Below are 20,428 nucleotides of genomic sequence, written 5' to 3'. Positions count from 1 at the left end.
GCATTAGAGGTGCAAACCCCCGCCGCCCATCTCCCCAGTGGGTGCCTCTGGTTTCCCTTCACTCAGGCCGGGGGGACCCCGGTCCCATGTCTGCATCAGCCCGCCACTGAGATGCCTGCCCCTTTGGGTCAGGCATGGCGTAGGTGGGTTTCACCAATTTAGCAAAACTGGGTAAGTCAATACAGTTAATTTAATCTGAAAGCGAGGTAGGCAACAGCTGTTTTTCTTCGCAGGGTGAAGCCTGACAAAGGTGCTGCTACCACTGCTCTCCCACAGTGTGTATGAGCAATTTATTCCTATAGCTATAGATATAAAACTGTAGAACAGCGGTTCTCAAACTTTTGTATTGGTGACCGCTTTTGCACAGCAAGCTCTGAGTGCGACCCCCCCCTTATAAATTAAAAACACTTTTAAATATATTTAACACCATTATAAATGCTGGAGGCAAAGCAGGGTTTGGGGTGGAGGTTAACAGCTCACAACCCCCCCCCCATGTAATAACCTCATGACCCCCTGAGGAGTCCCAACCCCCAGTTTGAAAACCCCTGCTGTAGACCCTAGATATCTGCAGAAGGGACCGCATAGTGGGCTAAGCATAGCGATTGTAATAACACCAAGACTTCCAATCCTGCTTGAATGGAAACCACAAGTACAGATGGTTTGAGGTTCGGCTGCCCGAGCTCATCATCCTCTCCCAATAGCAGCCACATCTTCGAAAATGTTCACTAATTTTTTTGGATGCGGTGTCTCAAGTCAAAAACTGATGCACTCGAACTCAGCAGGTGCGTTTGAACATTTGATCGAGATAGATTGATTGACTTCTATGCTGTTTGCTCTTTTCAGACAAAAAATCTAAGCCAGCCTGATGTAGCAAAGTTCCAGCCTGCTCTGCCCACCTATCTTTCGAATACAGGGGCCAGCATGGTCTGATTGACATTCCCCTATACGGGATGTTTCACAACAAGGTTTGTCTGTTGCCCTTGCTCAATGTTTCTTTTTCCTGTGCTGAGCAGAGGGTATTAGCTGTGGCCAGGTGCTCCCTCTGCTGTAGTGATGGCATAGGCTGCACAGACACTAGCTGGCTATCCTCTCGCTACAGGAGCCAGCCTGCAGCGCCTGGCGCAGGACGGGGAAGGTGCCTATTCAGCCCCATCTGAGCTCAGAGACAGGCATCCAGGCATCATCCTTCCGCCCCACAGCGGCCGCCTCTGGCTTATGCAATACTCAGACTCAGTTACAGCCGCCCTCCCAGCCAGCCAGCCAGCTAGCAAGACACCCCCCCCTCTATGGCCCAGTAGCAGCGCCTTTTGCTCCCCTTTCACCAATGAAAAACCAGCACACGTGTTTTGTCCCGCCCTTCGCTCAGCTTTCATACATAGCCAGGCCCAAGTGCGTCCCTTTTATCTGACCCAATCACAAACCGATACCAGTGTTAAATCCTGCCCCTTCCCTGTGTCTACCAATCAGATCCCTTTATTCAGGTCCTTTAGATTAGCACGATCGCAACCAATCATGGTCCAGTTACGTTATTTCCCCGCTCCCTGACCTTATTTCCCCCTTCTCTGCGTCACCCGATGGACCACCAATCAGCGTGGGGCCGGTATGTTCCGCGCAATAGGATAGGCGCTGCTGCAGCCAATAGGGGTGGGCCTGGCGGGCTAGGGAAGCTATATAAGGGGCGTTGGCAGGTCGGTAGTTTCCCCGCGCGAACCAACGGCTGCGTGTTTCTGTCTCGCCTCAGCTGAGCCATGGTGGTCACCGCGCTGTCCCCGAGCCTGCTGCTCCGAGCCCTGGCGGGACGAGCTCCCCGAGCCTGCTGCTGTGCCCTGAGCGCCCGTCGGCTGCACCTCACCGCGCCCAGGTAGCAGGGGAGGCGGGGAAAGGGGTCGGGGGACGGGGGGGCAGGAGAGACGTCTGAGGTGAGGGGCGGGCTGGGGAAACGTCCCTTTGTGTGGGGGGGCGAGAGGGGGTCCCCTGGGGGCAGCGCAGGGTTGAGGGGACGTCCCGGGAGGGGCGAGAGGGGGCTCCTTGGGGGGCGGAGTTGATGTCTCTGCGCGGGGACGAAAGGGGGGGTGTCCCCTGGGGTGGCAGGTCGGAGTTGGGGAGACGTGTCTCTGCGGGGGGGCAATAGGGGTCCCTTGGGTGGAGGGTGAATGTGGGGAGAGTCGCTTTGCAGAGGAGGTGAGAGGGGGTCCCCTGGTAGGGAGGGGGAGTTGGGGCAAATGTCTCTGCGGGTGGGCGAGACGGGGGTTCCCGGGGGGGGGTTGGGGAGATGTCCCTTTGCAGGGGGGTGGCGGGTCCCTTTGAGGTGAAGAAAGGGACCTGCTTGGGGATCATGTGATGTAGGCTGGGGGACTCTGAATTAGATGGGTAACTGACAACGTAAAGCCCAGAGAGGTGCTACTGTGCAGCCAGGGTGTTCAGGGGCAGATGGGGGTGAGGTGGAGGAGTGATCTCTTTGGCGTCTGAGAAATGACACAATTTTCCATTGAAAAAGCAATGAGGAAAAACTGACTCTGGCTGGAGAGACCACGGAGCCACCCAGCAAGGGGCAAAACCAAACTGGGCATCCCCATCCCAGGCAGATGGTGGATATATTGGGATCTAACCACAAATACTGAAGCCCTGTCCAGGGTAGATGCTGAATGAATCCGGGAGCAAAGTCAACACACTGAGAAGTCTGAACCATGCAGTTACTATGGGGGATCACAACCCCTATCTTGGGCAGATTGGGGTTTCATCACCACTGTACCCACTAACACTGGAAAGCTGTGTCAGAGGCAGATACTAGATGCATGGGAGGGGGATGCTAAACCCCAAACATTGTGAATCTTTCTGTCAGGCTAGGACTTATATTTATCCAAATTGAAACCCAGGGTTTGCTGTTGTACACTTGTGTTGCCTGTAAAGTACAGTATTGCTGAAATGAATGGGATCTTCTGCTCTGTTGGCCAGTTTGCTTTGGTTGAGCACTCCCAGTGGCAGCTAGCAGATCTGCAGGCTGATGAAATCCTATTCCATGCTTGCATGGAACAGCTGCTTCTGATACTCAAGATCCAGGGCACAGCCTGACCTTGCTGCCTGCAAAGCACCAGCTGCCCTTCTGGTCTCCCTTTGTAATTGGATCCACCACTACCTTGTAACACTCCTGGTGTGGTGATGGTGGGGGCACAGGTGTAATTGAGTTAAATGTAATTATGTGTGGAGGGGAGAGAATACATTTTCTGTGGCTGAAGAGTAATCTAGTGCCAAGGAAAAATCTAAAAGGAGTGGGGAGAATTCTCCTTACAAATCATCATAAGCACTTTCAGGCCAAAGACCATTCTGCCAGAAAGGGAGGCTCTTTAGATAATTCAAATTTGTTTGCAAATCTGAGAACCTAATTCATGATACAGTTTTAATTGTCCACCCTACAGAGTTATTAGAATTAATTAGTACAGCCATGAAAAATGTCATGCCCAGACATACAAATCTCACCTGCTCTCACCCTGATGAGAAATCTTAACTTGGTTGTCAAAAAATCACTTGATAGGAAAGTAGCATTTTGCAAGTGCGAATGAATTGTATTTTTTAAGTAAAATGGTATGTATTAATTAAATTCTTGGTATGTGAGAGGGAGCCAAACATTTCTTACTCTTCAAACTAACTGTTTCCCAGCTCTGAATGTTCCTTCATTTCCCAGTAGCAAGAAATGTATTTTTGTCCTCCTTTCTTTTTCTGTGGTTTCCATTATCACTCAGGAAATACATTATGCTACAGTACTTGCGTCAATCTAGCTTTGAGATCTTTCCACTGCTCCTCCCCTTTCAGGAACTCTCTCGGAAAATTGTGACTATGTGCTGTAACTTGGCAAAACTGCCTTCCAGTGAAATGGTGTTGTCTCAAGTGTATTAAAATGGTTTCTGGCTTGCTCAAGATGCAAAGTGCCTAATTCATGTTTTTCAGACTTTTAAAGGAGTACTTCCAACTTTTCTTCACCCTTAGGCTCTTTGATATATCCAGGGCTTGACTCTCTTGGAGGGGCATTGGATAGAGGAGAGGGGAGGGAGGTTAATGCTCCTTCCAATAGGTATGGAGCATGTTCTGGTCTTATAATGTGAATCTGAAAATTATTCCACTGATGTCAATCTACGTAACTGCAATCAGATCAGGGGCTAAAAAATTTTTTTGGGAGGGGGGAGGAGCTGGGGCTCCTGTGCACCTCTTACATCTAGTCATCTCTCTTCTTGCTCCTGTACCCTGCCCTCCCGCTTTTGCTCAAGCCTAGTCATGGAGTTATGTAATGAAAAGCTGTTGCCAAGGTTTTGCCTCGGCATTCCTTTAGACTCTCTGGCAAGGAATACGTTGCAGCTTTGACCAAAACTTAGATTCTTTTATGAACTTCTGTTTATAGTAGAAGACAGCTTGCTGCACGTCCCAAAACTCATTTCGTGACTTACTGTTCGAGTGATATTAATCAGTGTTTAGCCCTCTGGTTAAAGCATTCAGCATTTGAAATGGTGCCAGTAGGCTCATTTCCCTGTTACAGGGAATAATCTCAATTACATTTGGTAGTACCTAAAAAACTATCTTGACTTCCTTAGGCGATTGCTTTTTGGGATCGTCAGCTAGGTATAAATTAATTTCACAATACATTTACTGGACAGATGGATAATCCAATTATTTAAATGAGGTTTGTGCCCCAAAAGAATCCAAGGAGAAACATTTAAAATCTCCAAACAATGTGTCGAGGCAGCAGTGTGTTAGAGTACAGATTGTCCTACAGAAATGTTCACACCCAAAGCTACTTTGTGTAGTGCCCCCATCCACCCAGTTACCTTCTTTAGAGCTAATCTCCTTATGGGTTTTGATGGACATGCTTGGGTTCTTCTGGATCCTGCACTCAGCAGGGTGCAGCTTTTTTCTTCCCACATGAATTTATTTAGCGGTGTCTCCACCCCACTTGCACCTTCTTGTCAGGGTCACCAGGGCAGCTTGGGGAGAAAAAATTCTAATCACAGGGCAACCCCCACTTACTTGCCAGATAGTTGGAGAGTTCCAAGAAATAACACAAACACATACAATATATTTAACACAGTAATTATATTAAACACAAGATAAATATAACAGGGTAAAACACTATTCTCAGGGTTACTGGTGCCCATGCTGGTAATACCTATGAATTTCCCATCATGTGATCTGATACTGCAAATATCAAATTAGTGTCCTGTTGGTACATGTGCTTTATAGGTGCCCTTGATGACCTGTGACCATGATATCTTCTGTGCAGCAGTGAACAATATGGCTGACTAGGTTCAGTACAGCCCAAGAGACAAGTGGGATAAGGTGATAAGTCCCTCCACAGATTTAACAGGCAGCAGGTTAACAAAATCCCCAAATCCTACCCCCTGGTTAAGGATGCAGTTCAGAGAGTAAGGGGTCTCCCAAACAATTTCCCTGACTAGCTAACTAAAAGATGGTGCACTCACAAACAACTGTGAATGATCCTCAGATTCAGAGATGGCTCTGGACTCCTCAGTCACTACAGAGGGCTGATGATACTGCTGGCAGGCATCCTCTTCTTGCAGGAGTCAGGCTGCTTTTGGTGCCAGGATTTTTCCTTACCATGAAGGGCTCAAGGTGGAGATTACAAAACTGTACTAAAATCCTAAACTTTAGTCTCCCACCCCAGTGCTCACATACACTCAGCAGGCAGCAGCCTTGGACTAGCAGCCAGAGCAGAGCTGCCCATGTGGTGACTGATCTCACCTAGGGAGCTGGAAGGCTAGCTCAGCTTGGCTGGGGGAAGTTTCCCCAACAAAGCTCTACAAACTGGAAGTCACTTTGGAGCTGGAAAGGCTCAAGCTAAGGGATCTTGCTTTCAGGTCCCCAGAGGCCAGTTCTCAGGGGGAACCCTGCATGCAGGCCTGGGGGACTCACCAGCTCCCCACACAGCCACTCCTGCCATTTCTCTGGGTGGCTAGTCCAGATTGCTCCAAAATGGCTTCTCCCTCTCCTGAACTCCCTGGGAAGAGTTTCTCACACTCTATTGGTTGCGGCGCAGACTGGCTCCCCCTCCTTACCAGAGACAGCGTGCCCCTCCCTGATCAACCAGCACAGAGCCCTAGGAATCTAGGTAATCTCCTTGGGGTTACATTTGTGTAGGCATCAATTTCTGCCTTGAACTCCCTTTGACCAGACACAATCTGTGTGATGATTCCTCTAGCCTACTTTCTCTCATTGGGGCACTAATGAGAGAGACGGCCCCATGGCTAAAGCTCCAGGCCTGGGATTGTACCCTCAAAGGGGACAGGATTGTCATTTGGTTAAAACAAGGGGAGTGGAGGGCAGGACTTGGAGTATGACTTTGAGGGGAAAGTCACTTAAATCTTTGTTCAGCAATCTAGAAAAATGGAATATGATATCTGGTGTGTGTGAGTATTAGTCTTATAATGCATGTTTGAAGTGCTCTGACAACTGTAGAAAGGGGAAGGTTTGATATCAGACAGTCAGTAATGCAAATTAGGAGATCCTTTTGAGATTTCCTCCTTTTTGACAATGCTAGCCTAATCTATTTGAGCAATGACTTTCCTTCCTAGATGATAAGAGAGCAAGCCCTAGAAATCAAATTTGTGGACTATTTTGGCTATCTGAATGTAAAGTACTTGACTAAATTTAGAGCTACAAGGTGAATAATTTTGGAAAGCAGCCTACAGCAGTTCTTGAAACAGCAAATTTAATTGGTTCTCTTAAAATGATGTTTAAAATGATTTAGCTTAAAGCTAGTTTAAAATAGTATCTGACGCTTGAATTTGAATTTGTCTTGTAAGAGGCTTGATACATTTTTCCTTTGTGGATTTTTTGCCCAGCTGTGGGGCAGACAAGTATTTGACCACAGTATTACGCATCATGCTTTCCCTGATAGTCATTTGCATGTGATGCTGATGTATTAGATCAGTCAGAATGACTTGTAGAGTTACCCAATTTGGACAAGTTTCCTGTTTGGATCCCTCCCCACGGCCTGGGCATCAAGCAGTGTTGGCATTGCTTCACGAGCACTGGCCAAGAGTTGTAGTTAGGGCCCTACCAATTTCCTGGCTGTGAAAAACATCACGGACTGTGAAATAAGCCCTTTCCATGAATCCGATGTCCCCTTGTTCCTAGGAGTGCCCAAGGAAAGACAGCTCCTAGCTCCGGCTGGGGCATGACAAGACTTGTCCACCCCCTGCACAGCTGCTTGGGGGGTGGGGGTAGGGGGAGACTAGACCCATTTCCAGGTGCCTCCCCCTGCTGAAGTACGCTCTGAGACTGGGCAGCAGCCCCAGAGGTTCCTGCAGCTGGAGGAGACTTGTGGAGTTGTGTCCAATCTTCCCTGTGCTGCTGGGAGTGCCCCAGCAAAGGAGACTCCTAGCTGTAGTCCAGGCATGGCTGGGGCAGGATGGGACTTGCTCTTTCCATGCAGGGCTGCTCTTGGGTATCTCTCACGGCTGCAGATAGCTCTGCACCTTCTCATCCCCATTCTGTCAACTCTGAATGCAGCACAGAAGTGAGGGTGACAATCCCATGACCCCTCTACAACAGGTTTGCAATCTCCTCTCCTCTTCCCCGCCCCCCCCCAACCCCTTTTGGGTCAGGACCCCCATGGTTACAACACCTAAAAACATGAACTTTACCAATTTTTCAAATCCAATGGCTGTGAAATTGACCATAATGGAGGTGAATTTGGTAGGGCCCTAATTATAGTTGCCACTGAATGAAAAACTCAGTATCACCACCCCTTGTTCCTGCTGCGGGCCATCATAATGTCTAGCAGGAACAAAACTGATATTTTGTAAGTTTTGCTCTTGGTAAGTGTGAGTGCTTTTTGTTCAAGCTGTGATATTAATACATTTCCTGAAGTTCAGATGTAAAGGAAGTTGGTGTGTAGCCTTTCAGTTAATGTAAATTGGCAGCTGTGTAACCCCTTGGGCTTGTAGTATTTCTGTCAGCTTTCCCTACTGTGTGGTTATCCAATTTCCTGGAATGCATTGGCAATAGTTATGTATTCCTGATACCAATATAGACCAGGAATGTATGTAGGGGGCTTTTTTTTAATGACTCAAATGTCAAAGATAAACACTTGTATTTTATTCTCTCTGCTTCAGCAAAATTTCATATATCGATCAAATGTCAGTAGCCTGTATTTTAAAGCTGTACTCATGACACTGATGTTAGTTTTTGCAGCAGTACTTGCATATTAAGAGAATTAAAAACAAGCCTAAGAATATTTGTTGGCAACAAATTTTAAGATAATATGTATCTAAGATATTATTCTGGTAAAACAATAAATGTCAGTGGAAAATGGTTAGTAAAGGAATATGAAATCTGAGTAAAGGGCAAACAAGATGAACTTGCATAGTTATGTACATTATTCTAAATGTGGTTTTTGACAGGGAATTAATATGGACTTCAATTTTAGCTTGTGCAAATTATCCACTTTAAAAGATCTAAGTGTTAAATTGAAGAATTAAAAATGATTCAGTAGAACTTGACTGTAGTGAAATTCCCACATTTTGTTTAAAAGAATTTTGGCTATAGTGAAAACTGTGCTAAAGTGAAATTAAGTCCTTTGTGTTCGGAGAGTGAAAAGGATTATTTAGCTATATGAATTTTATTTGCTTGATTGCTAACTTAAAATGTACACTGAACAAAAGCATGACTGGAGCATGGCTTTCCAGGAGAGAGCAATCCATGGACTTTCTTATATTACATGAACTGTCAGCAAATATAAAACAAACTGGCCTAAGAATGGTCTTCAAAGTTCATTGCTTCTCAGAGCAAAATTGCAGAATGGAATTTAATTTATTGGCTTGGGTATGCATCATGTGATTTTTTTTCCTCAGAAAAATCTATCGTCTTCCAACTTTGCTGCTAATAAACAGGATATCTAGCTAAGCAGAATTGATTCTTGTATTGGCCACTTGAAATGGGTTTTATACAAATGTTATATATGGAATATAATATTTGTGCATAGGTCTAATTCAGTACAGCAGCACCTACATTAGTAATGACCTACATTAGATTATTTTCTTGACTAAAACATTGAGGTGAAGCTTGGGTAGAAAATTCAATGTAGAGTGAATGTTTTTAAAAAAGGTTCCCTGCTTAGATAACATTTTCTTATTTTTTTCAGAAATGATGCAGTCATAATTTCTGGAAGAAAACTGGCTCAGCAGATCAGACAAGAAGCCCGACATGAGGTTGAACAATGGGTAGCAGCTGGTAACAAGAGACCCCATCTCAGTGTGGTTCTAGTTGGAGAAAATCCTGCAAGTCACTCCTATGTACTTAACAAAACCAAAGCAGCTGCTGATGTAGGTAGGTTCTTGCACTCCTGTCTTTGTGCCCTAACTAAAAGGACACTTAACAATGAGTATCTTTAACTAATTTAAGACCCCAATTTAAGTTGGGCTTCTCATATGCTGGATGAGGATACACAAATTTCAGCTTGCTGCCCATGTAGTCTTTTATCCATTTAGCCTAGGAGTAGCCCTAGTGAACCCACCACATCTTTCGGTGCGGTCTGTCTGCTTTCATTTAACATTGAGGTACAGCCCTGAATGCAGTGCTTCATCTTCATCTGAATGATAGACCAAGGAGGAGCATTGTGGTTTGCATCTTGCTATTTGAATATAAGATATTTAAGTCCATGGTATGTAATATCTGTTAATGGAAGATTGAGACTTTTAACTTGTCAATAGAGATGATTTATGTAGTGTAAAAATCAGCTTGAATTAAGAATGTTCATTTCCAGACTTAATCTACATTTGACCCTCTCCAATAATGTGGTGTTTAAAATGACTCTATAGGGATCAGCAGTGAAACAATCCTGAAGCCAGCCTCCATCACTGAAGAGGAGCTGCTTGATTTGATTAGCAAGCTAAATGATGACACCAATGTGGATGGCCTGTTAGTGCAGCTTCCCCTACCTGGTGAGTTGGTGGGATTTTGAGGAGCTCTTACTGGGCTTGTCTTCGCTACTGGGAGATCCATGCAGTGGGTGTCGATTTAGTGGGTTTAGCGAAGACCTACCAAATCAAGGGCAGGGTATTCTCCAGTCAACACTTTCTCGCTTCTGTTCCCCCCCACTCCTTCCCCAGTGAAGACAAGCTCACTGTGTTTGCACCTTTACCTAGAAGACTTTCAAATGTCTTGTGTATGGTGAGGGATCAAGTTACAGTATTGCTCTGCCCTGAACCTGCTGTGACATTGCTGCTTCCGTGGCTCTTGTGTGTGAAGCATATGAAGGAAATGGCATTCTGCCATGATGCTGTTCAATGAAGAAGTAAATTTAAAGTTGGTTTATTGACTTCCTTTGTAGTAGCAGTTGAATGTGTGCATATAGTTGACACGGGCGTAGGTTAGATCTGTTTTCACTTTTCTGGAGTAGTGGCTGCTTGTTGGGACTGCATTGTATACACAACTTCAGTCTAGGTGGTCTAAAAATACCATCTCCAAATTTAAAGGGATATTTTCGCATTCATTGAACAAATATTGAATGCACAGGGGTAAATTTGAAGTCCCTATGGTTAATTCCCTGCTTGTATTCAAGGAACTATGGAAAGCCTGTCAAATTCATATAGCTGTAGGGCGAATATAGCCACCTGAGATTGCAATAGAAATATTTACATGTGAATATCTGATAGTTGGGTTACATGGGTAGCCTCAAGTTTGCCATCATGCTTTAGAATAGGGTCATGGTTTTCTGCTACCTGGGGATGTGTGGAAGAATGTACAGAGTAAGTCAGTAGAGGCAAAAGTGATCATTCTCAGCTAATTACATTTTCAGCTGATTAAATGGAGTTGGCTGGACCCTAATGTTGACACTTTTTTTCAGAGCATATTGATGAGCGAAAGATCTGCAATGCTGTGATCCCAGAAAAAGATGTTGATGGCTTTCATGTGGTGAATGTGGGGCGCATGTGTCTGGACCAATATTCAATGCTGCCAGCTACACCTTGGGGTGTGTGGGAAATCATCAAGAGAACTGGTAGGGGTCATACGAGCAACGTTTTAAGTGCTTTTCATCTCCTTTGCAGTTTAAAGTTGAGTGAGTTTTAACTTCTTTTCCAATCCCATAGGAATTCCAACCCTGGGGAAGAATGTAGTAGTGGCTGGCAGATCAAAGAACGTTGGAATGCCCATTGCAATGTTGCTGCATACCGACGGCAGACATGAGCGCCCTGGAGGTAACAGCTCTGTTCTTGTGAGAGTTTGCAGGCTAGTCACAATGGGTCACTAAGAGGGGAGACACAGAAAAGAACGAGTGCTGTAGAACATACTACTGATCAATAGTTTTCCTGATTACTGGATCACTGCTCATCATTGCAGTAAGGGTGGTGGTATGTACTGCAGGCCATGCCAATTCGTGCCTAAAGATCTCATGGCACTTGTAAGGGTAAACACACTGCACTCAAGTTTATTGATGTGAAGTGATTTTCCCCCCTTTATCAGTGGTTCAGTAAGAGGACCTTGTCCCCAGCCTACTTAACAATATAGGAAAAGCAGTGGTTGTGATCCACACACTGAACTTAAGATCTAGAATTTTTCATGTCAAAACCTGAGTAAATGCTCATTATGACTAATCTTGCAGGTGATGCAACAGTAACAATATCACATCGCTACACTCCTAAGGAACAGCTCAAGCAACACACGATTTTGGCTGATATTGTGGTAGCAGCTGCAGGTAAGACCATTAAACTCTTTGCACTAAAGGCAAGATTCCCACAAGGGAGAAACTTGCTGTAATGATGCTGCTTTATATAGGAATCAGTGTACTGAGGATGTCTTCAGATCTTGGTGCAGTGTCCCCCATGTCGCATGTGCAGTCTGTGCTCTGTGAGGCTGGATGGCACTTGCAGCAGCATGGAGTGGCTGTGCAAGAAGCAGCCAGAGGGGGGAGTTTGAGTGAGGGGACCCCAGATGACTGCTGGCTTGAGTTGCAGCAGTTTGGGGACCACCTTCTGATCTCCTATATAACAGAGCTGTTGGAGCCAACCCAGCTTGTTAATTTTAAGTGAACATGGAAGAATCATTCTCTGATAAATGACTTGCCTGTTCCCAGCTGTATCTGAGTAAAAGGGCAGCACAATCACATTGTGAAATTTGTATATGGCTAGGGACCTATTTTATTATTGCATGTGAGTGGTTGATGCTGGAGAGTCAGGTTGAGGTGCAATGCTAATGTTCTGTGATGTATCATGCAGTAGCTTATGCCATCTGGTTAGATCCAGGAATAGCTCAGATTGTGGGACCTGTGTCCCTGCTCATCTCGTCTCCTTTGTCTAGTGCAGTGTCATGAACAGTACATGTGCAGAGAAGCTTCGATGGGTCTCTCCTTAGTCATGGAACCATACATGTAGTGGCAGCCCACTCTTAGTATGGGGCCATCAGCAAGGCACTGAAAAAGGTGAAAGCATAGAAGGAGTGAAACAGTCAATTTTAAGATGCACACATTTTTAATGTAGATCCGTAATGTGACATCAGGAAAACCAAATGCTGTGCAGAGGTCATTCAATGGCAGTGTTACTGAAACCAAATTGCAGTCACTAAAGAATGAACTATTTCTTCTTAGGGATACTTGTGACTTTTGAGTTACATAAATTTATGTAACTGGCCATCCTAAATGTCTGGTAGAACCTGATAAGCATGGCTCCACCCCATCAGCTGCTATTTACCCACATTTCTGGCACTGATAGCTATGGCTACTACATGCTCTTGCAAGACTGCTTTCTGTCACTAAAACTGAGAATTTTCCCAATAATTTCACTTCTTCCCCTTGATAGTGTTCTTATTATATTCACTTGATGACTTTGGCACACTCCTGTACTAACACAAGGCAAACATGTACCACTATAGAAGAACTGGTTATGTAAACTTAATTGAAATTGAGTTCTTGGAAATGCTTAATTTTTTAAAAATAAAATATTTTGGTTCTAAACTACTTGATAGCTCTTTTGGAGTAAATTTAACTTTTTCCTACTACTTACATTTTTTTCCCCTCAAATTACTTACCCATAATTCTGTAAACTTGGACATAAGGGACTTTAAAACAAATCAAGCTGTTGATCATAATCCATAAAATGGAGTAGAATAACAAGCTATCTTGTAAAATGCTTTTAATGGTAATGTATGATGGTTTGGATGGACATACTTACATTTTAGTTTTGAGACTCTGCTTTTCTGTCTCTTTACAGTGGGCTTATTGACTAGTTTTACAGCTGTGAATTTTATTCAGTAGCAACTCAACATGGTGTAATTAGTTGGTGGTTTTTAAATTTCAGGTATTCCTAATCTGATCACAGCTGATATGATTAAAGAAGGAGCAGCAGTTATTGATGTTGGGATAAACAGAGTGCAGGATCCTGTTACTGCCAAGTCAAAACTAGTTGGAGATGTGGATTTTGAAGGTACAGAGGCTGTTTTTGTATCTACTGCTTTAAGAATATTAAATGTCTTAAGTATTTAGAAGAGCAGAGAAACCCCACTTATATGACTGAACTGATTTAGACTGACATTGAGAAGTTCTCTTTCCTACATTGTAGGGCAGATTGTGAATCTGATCTCATACCATACTTGAGAAATACTTTGGGAACGATGCTTCCTGTTATACCATAGTTAAACCCTGGACTACAGGGCAATTGACATGCCATAAACATCTGCAGTTTTCAGTCACTTGAGCTAACACCATTTTCACAGCTGCACAAAGAAACCTTTCTCAACGCTTCACCTGATAGTATGCAGGATTGCCACCTTGTGATGACTTGCTGTGCCTTTGAGTTTAGATACCTTATTACATGCTTTGATCATGCAACCTAACTGTCTTTTGAAGAGTTGTATGTAATGTTAGGTTTAGGTATTAAGGCCTAACGCTGCCAGTGCCCTGTCCCAGAAAAGGCAAGAGACAGCACATGTTCAGACTGTTTAAACTCCTCTTAAATCTACACAAAACGGTGCATGGGACTTTTACAGATGGTCTTTGCTAGTTTTGAATTACTCTGCTGACATTCAAACCTACTTCACTAAGAACTAGATTACACATTAGTTAACAGACTTTTGCATTTCAATGTAGCCTGTTATGACTTGTCAATATTTCTGCTTGTTAGTGCAGCTTCTCAAGAGGACCCAGGTTTTGAAAGCCTGTTTCTAAAGTGTGATGCACCATTCTTAATTCTAACTTTCCTTCCTGCAGGAGTAAAGAAGAAAGCCAGTTACATCACTCCAGTCCCTGGGGGAGTTGGGCCCATGACAGTTGCTATGCTGATGAAGAATACAATTATTGCGGCAAAGAAAATGCTGAAATCTAAAGAGCTTGAAGCCTTAACTGTTTAATGGTGGACCTATAACTTTCAAAATAACATTCCAAATCAACTCCCAAAAACAGGCCGATAGAAATGCAATATTTTTATTTATTGTAGAGAAGTGCATTCAATGAGACTTTGAAGTCTGTAGATATTTATTTAAAGCATAAGTATACAATCATTTGTATACAAAGGCTTTAAGCATCTAAATACCTGGGTCACTCCATCGGTTTAGTTTGTAATGATTCCCAGTGAAGTTGGGTTTTTTAATATTTAAACTAGTTACATTCTGAGAAGTCTAAAACTTGCAGGATGGAGAAAATCAGCTGCAAGTGATTTTGATATGACAGTGTTGCTTATACAGGAATTTGTAGTACACAGGATATGTGAAGCTAGCAAGTTGGAAAAAAAAGTATCATTCCACAGTGAAAGAATAATGATCTTCAAGGTAAAGTGCTTTCATAGATCCTGAAATTTGACCACATTTACAGGATTGTTTGCTAGCATTGTTGAGAGTGCAAAATAGTAATCAGGTGTGGAGCTAAAATTATTTTTCTACCAAAAAAGTTACACAGGTTTAAAAACAGACTTAGACTTACATGGAAAAGCTGTTACCTAGTTTTGAACAAGTAGTTATCATTGAATCTTGCTAAGACATCTTATAAGCGCAGACAGGTTGAAAGCTAAACAGTTCTCCCAGCTATTGGTATGTAGCTAGACCAATATTCAGTAGTGAGGCACAATACAACTCTATTTATTTTTCTATAGCCAAAGAACAGAGGTGGCTGTTGGCTCTGCATTGGATGTGATATTTTACACTACAGTGTGAGGCCTGAAAATGCTTAGTGAATAACCTAGGCTAACTTTGATTAAAAAATTATTGAAAAAATAATTGCTTGGTCTCAGAATCATTAGGATGGGTGAGTAACAGCCCAGATGTTAGGTTCTTGAACATATAGCCTGCTAGTTAAATTGCCGCAGGGCATTTGATCTGTATATAGTTGCCTTGGATTACTTCTAGTCTGGTATTACTCAAAAGCTACTTTTAAACTCATTACTGTTTTGGTGTATCAACTTCCTAAAAAGAGCTGGGATAGCTTTTTTCCCACACAGCTAAATCACTTCACTTTGTTTCTGGTCAGAGACAGCCATTACACCAAATGGTTTGGTTGTCTGTTCTGGACCAGTCAGACTCGATTGCAATTACTAAACTCACTTCCACTTTTGTCAAAGCAGCAGACTGCTTCGTGTGGTATGCATTCAGATTTTTTTTTAAGGTGATAGCTTCCAACTTTTATTTCAAAGAACGTCAGCTGTAGTTGGAGCTGCTGCAGCAGAAGTGAATTGTAGTTAAAATTCATTTCTGCTGCTTATCTCTGAGTGTTGCACCAAAATTTGCAGAATAGCTTCTTTAATGCTATCAGTACAAAAGGGACTTTTAAAGTTTCTTACCATCTGTAGTGGACTGCAGCTCCATATTAACTAGGATGAAGAAGATTGGATTTACATTTCTTTCTAGACACTTCTCTCTACAGCAAGTCATGTTTCTTCTAAAGGCAAAGCCTCAAGTGCCCTGGAAAGTAGTTTGAAACAAAACCTGCTCCTGCTGCCAAATCTCTAAGAGGAAGAGACCCCTTTATTGTGAGCAAAAAAAAAAAAAAAAACTTGCTGCCTTACCTGCTGGAGCTGTGAGAGCCTCCAAGAATTGAAAGCTTGTCTACTGCAAACTACTGCGCTGCTAGGTCCAAGAACACCATTAGTCATATAAATGTTACCTGGATTTCACCACCTTCTCCACTAGACTGGTCTTAGCAGGTTGTTGTATAGGAGGGATGCATTTTTGATGAGAGTGAAATCCTGGAAGTTAAGATTTAGGTTTGTATCATGAACACACTACAAAGTGAAGAGAATTTAATGAGATTTATTGGATTGTTAATGAAATGTAAAATAGCTACTGTATGTAGTAGCAAGTAGGCTGCAAGTCTGGTACTCTTCCAATCACTTTGCATATACAAAAAATTGTAAACAGCCTGTGACATTGAACACGGCATGGATTTAATTAAAACTGATACTGTACTTCAGAGCTTCCTTGATTTAAAAGTCAAGCATATTTGTGTGCTACATGACCACTTAGCTGAGTTAACAAAGCCTTTTCAATTTGCTTTGTACATTGAACGGACATAAAGTAGATCAACCTTTTAAAAAGTAATTAAGATTGTAAGCCTATCATGCTTTAGCTACCACAGACAAGACTGATACAAAATAAACTAGAAAATATACAGAACCACCTTCAAGTTCAAATAGCTTTTACCTTAACATGTAAAAATTGTCTGTCACTTAACTGTCAACTGGAGTAATACTGTTTTAATAATCTCACATTCAAAAACAGTCTTGTTGGGTACTCAAGCTAGAAAATACTATAAATAGGAAACTGAATTCAAGTTTTCTTTTGACTTCTCTTAAATATTTACAAAGAACCAGCATCTGTTTCTTTCTAAGGTTCAAACCACTTGCAATATTTAACCAGCATTCCAGAACCCCCTGTAGAGTGGACTTTGTCAGCCACAGGACTCGTCTATCCTTAAAAAACCTTGAAGGCTGCTCTTAAAGATGCACACAGGTGGAATTTATAACAAAGCACTGAGGGCTTGCTCTTTGCAGCAATCTTAAATGGCTGACTTTTTTTTTCCATTTCTTTCTGAACTTAATTTACAATTGCATTTTTTTCTAAAAAATAAAGAATCAAGTTTTAGTTAACAAAACCCTCAAGACAGGTTCTTTATGTTGCTTTCCTTTCTGAGAAGTGCAACAATGTGTGAGTAGGTACAGTAACACGTTAACCATTGCAACAGTGCATCCAGCTGCCAGTTTGAAAGGATTAACTAGTACCAGGCCTTTGAGAGCAAACCCACTCACATCTGAAATAGACATTTGAAAGTCAGTTCACATCAGGCTCACACCATGTGGCAGTTATGTGCAAGAGCCATGTTTACAGGAGGGGCAATTGTAGAGGAAACAAGGGCTGGCAAAAGTGATGGTGAGGAAGATGCCCTACTTGAAGGGTTGAGGTGTTTGTATAAAAATACAAGCTAAAGTGCTGTGTACTAAACTCTGGTGCAAATACAGACTGAGGTTATTTTGAATTTACATAACTGAACTGAATTTCCTGCCTCCTAATGTTTTTGAAAGCGGGGGATGGGGGAGGCTGAAAATCAAAAGTAGAACTGGCTCTTAAGAAATGGCTTCCCTTGAAAAAAATTTTTTATCTGTAACCAGCACTCAAGGGACTACTGCCAAAGGCTGCACCTTATGATTTGAATTAAAAAAAACAACGAAACATGTTTCAAGTCATCTGACTTAACCAAGAATGAGATTGGTGTGGACTTGCACTAAAATCTATAGCTGCAGAAAACTTTTCTGAGCCCAGTAGCCTTCCTCCCCTGAATAAACTGGGAAGTATATCAACCCAACTGTTATACATACATGTCTAGTTGTGCCAGTTTTATCACTGCCCCCTTTAGACATAATTTGTCTATGGGCACCACCCTACTTTTCACTTACATGGAGGCAAAGTTTTCCTTTCACCCAAGCTATGGAATCTTCTAATTCCAACACAAGTCCTTGGGTTTCATCCCCACAGTTAACTGAGCTGTAACCTAGTGGAAGGGAAAGGCCAGCAATCCAATCTAACACCTATCAAACATTCATTCTAACAATTTTTTAATGAGGAATTAATGTTAACTGACAAGGGTATGTAAGTCACTTTCCAGCAGGACTGCTGTTGCTACTGACGGGCTGGTGTATGGAATCATAACTGCTCAATTGTCACAGGAGTTGTTCTAACAGAATCCCTCTTTTGCTCTAGTGGCAGGGGCCTGTGCTGTCAGAGCAGGAAGTTCTATTGTCTAGCTGGCTCTGGCATGTATCATAAAAATACCGCAGGCTGTGGATTTCTCCACTCCTGTTTAGATAACGCCTGTGTGCTGGAAGGGAATGGATTCGATCAGTTAGGGCTCTTCCATCTCTAACCCTGGGATTAACCAAACATTTCACAGCCCATAAGTGCTTCTTACCTTCCAGACAGTTATTTGTATGTGGCTGGGTTGAGCAAAAATGGACAGTCCTTTCGAGGAAGACTGTTGCTGGAGTAGAACATGCTGCAAAGTAAAAGCTAGACAGTCATTGCCATCGCCCCCTGTAATGGTTACCTGCAGGATTTTCTATTTCAGCCTGACTGGCCTGGAAAACGGCTGGCTTGTGTGTGTGTGTCAACCTCTTTCTTACAAGTTTCTCCATTAACAATAGGAGTTACATGGACTAAGTCTGCTTAGAACAGTATCATTATAACTTCAGCAGAGAGAGGGGTTAGTATGGGAGGGTGGGAAGTGACTGAGTTTAGCTTTTTACAAGTCTAACCCTTTTAAAATTGCTCCTAGCCCCAGAGAGTGAATGCCACTGGGTAACAGAGTTCCTATAGAAAACACCCTCCCTTCCTGCAGGACAGAAGCAGTTTTAAAGGGCTATGGCTGTATTTTTAAGCAGCAGCCAGGGACATTTTCCACTTTGATTCTAAACATTCCCTAACTTCCCAAAAAGGGAATTTTTCTTAGCCCTGTTTTGTATACTTTTCTGGGGTGTGCATTGTTTGCTGCATATGGTGTGTAAAACATGCAATAAACTACAGTTTACAGTCCTGAAATCCCCCCGCCCCCATGGAATGTGTCAGCTCAAACATTGGGTAGGGTGGTGCTCATCTTATCTGCGAATGCCCCCTGGGCCAACTAACGCTAAGAGGGACACAGACTACAAGAGAACTACAAGGAGTTGAAGCTTGCACTGGAAAGGGCGTGACTCTCCAACGCTGGTGATGTCAGGGTCCAGATGCTGAAGGAAGGTGGCCCTGCTATCTTCAGAGTCTTCACTGAAATGGCAGCAACCGCCCAGGGTCTAATGTCCCCTATTACTGCAGGGACCAGAGTCAAAGTACCATTTCCACATTCCTGGCATTGCTCTGAAGCTGGCGGTGGTTTCTTGGCCCAACTGAACGGGGTGGAATTCCACAGCAGTTCTAATTTATTCTGCTAAAAGCTAATGGAGAAATGGGTCCTGGGGACCTATGATCTCCTTAGTCTGTCACATAGAAAAATATGCCCAATTTTCTTATTTATATATCGTCACAAAGGAAGGGCAGTGTGGGACTACAGCGTGGTCTCACTGCCCATGTCCCGAGGGTGCTTTTCTGTGTCACTATCTTCATAGTCCGACTCCATTTCTATCTTCACCTGGGGCACAGCGCAGAGAGGGTTTCGGGAGTAGTTAAACGCAGGAGATGATGGGCAGGAAATCTTCAGGTGAAGTGTAATACTGGAAGGGAAGAAGGCACAACAAAGGGGTTACAATCCATGAGGCTGGGTTAAAGCCATAGTCTTTATCTAACGGGGGATGGGAGGGGAGGAAGTCCTGAGATCTAGTCCCACCTCTGACACTGGCTACCTAGAGTTTTGGACACGTTCTTCGTGGCTCATTTTCCCCAGCTGTATAACGAGGAGCTTGTGGGGAAACCTGGATCCAGATGTCCGACTGTGCAGCCTGGACCCAGCTCTACTACAGAGAACACGCCTCACAGAGGTCTTGAGAGGATTAGTTAAGATTTGTAAAGTACTTTAAAAGATGAAGAGTCCTGTCTATTAATTCTTCATGTTCAAATCTTTTTCAAAACACCCCCTGAGCTGCTCCATGTTTTCTGACCTCGGGAGGCAGAATAAAAGGACAGAAATCTAATAAGAAAGAAGGAAATGCTGTTCCCATGTGTTAATCTGTGGAACTGTCAGCTACAGGATATGATGAGACACATAATGTTGGCAAGCTGTTCAAAAATGATATACACACCTAATTGTAAGGATGTTAAACTGAATATGATCAGAATTTCAAGGGCTATTGATTCTCTACCAAATTCATGGCCACAAAAAACATCATGGACTGTGAAATCTGGTCTTTTGTGTGCTTTTACCCTGTTCTATACAGATTTCATGGGGGAGATCAGCGTTCCTCAAATTAGGGGTCCTGACCCAAAAGGGAGTTTCAGGGAGTCACAAGGTTATTTTAGGGGT

General features: G+C 43.2%; 2 protein-coding genes across 2 annotated transcripts in view; one reads left to right on the top strand and one right to left on the bottom strand.

Moving 5' to 3' along the window:
• The first annotated feature begins 154 nt into the window (after positions 1-154).
• On the top strand, positions 155-16,394 carry MTHFD2 (methylenetetrahydrofolate dehydrogenase (NADP+ dependent) 2, methenyltetrahydrofolate cyclohydrolase). The gene is made up of 10 exons (XM_045003461.1): positions 155-171; positions 844-965; positions 1,742-1,861; positions 9,152-9,336; positions 9,828-9,950; positions 10,856-11,008; positions 11,100-11,207; positions 11,612-11,704; positions 13,302-13,427; positions 14,210-16,394. The coding sequence occupies exons 3-10, from the start codon at positions 1,749-1,751 to the stop codon at positions 14,347-14,349; spliced, it is 1,041 nt and encodes a 346-aa protein (XP_044859396.1). The 5' UTR covers positions 155-171; positions 844-965; positions 1,742-1,748; the 3' UTR covers positions 14,350-16,394.
• SLC4A5 (solute carrier family 4 member 5) overlaps positions 16,220-20,428 on the bottom strand; it is a 167,418-nt gene continuing 163,209 nt past the window's right edge. The window contains exon 29 of the mRNA XM_045003457.1: positions 16,220-19,682. The gene's annotated coding sequence lies outside the window, so the exon portion shown is untranslated. The remainder of the gene's footprint in view (positions 19,683-20,428) is intronic.

Source organism: Mauremys mutica, chromosome 2 (assembly GCF_020497125.1).
Source record: "Mauremys mutica isolate MM-2020 ecotype Southern chromosome 2, ASM2049712v1, whole genome shotgun sequence".
Taxonomy (NCBI): domain Eukaryota; kingdom Metazoa; phylum Chordata; order Testudines; family Geoemydidae; genus Mauremys; species Mauremys mutica.
This window is presented reverse-complemented; position numbering and strand designations above follow the sequence as displayed.

Excerpts from the sequence above, each read along its gene's own strand:
- MTHFD2 (XM_045003461.1), top strand. The coding sequence starts at position 1,749 with ATGGTGGTCACCGCGCTGTCCCCGAGCCTGCTGCTCCGAGCCCTGGCG. Across the intron at positions 1,862-9,151 it reads CTGCACCTCACCGCGCCCAG|AAATGATGCAGTCATAATTT; the intron begins GTAGCAGGGGAG and ends TATTTTTTTCAG. Across the intron at positions 9,337-9,827 it reads CAAAGCAGCTGCTGATGTAG|GGATCAGCAGTGAAACAATC; the intron begins GTAGGTTCTTGC and ends ATGACTCTATAG.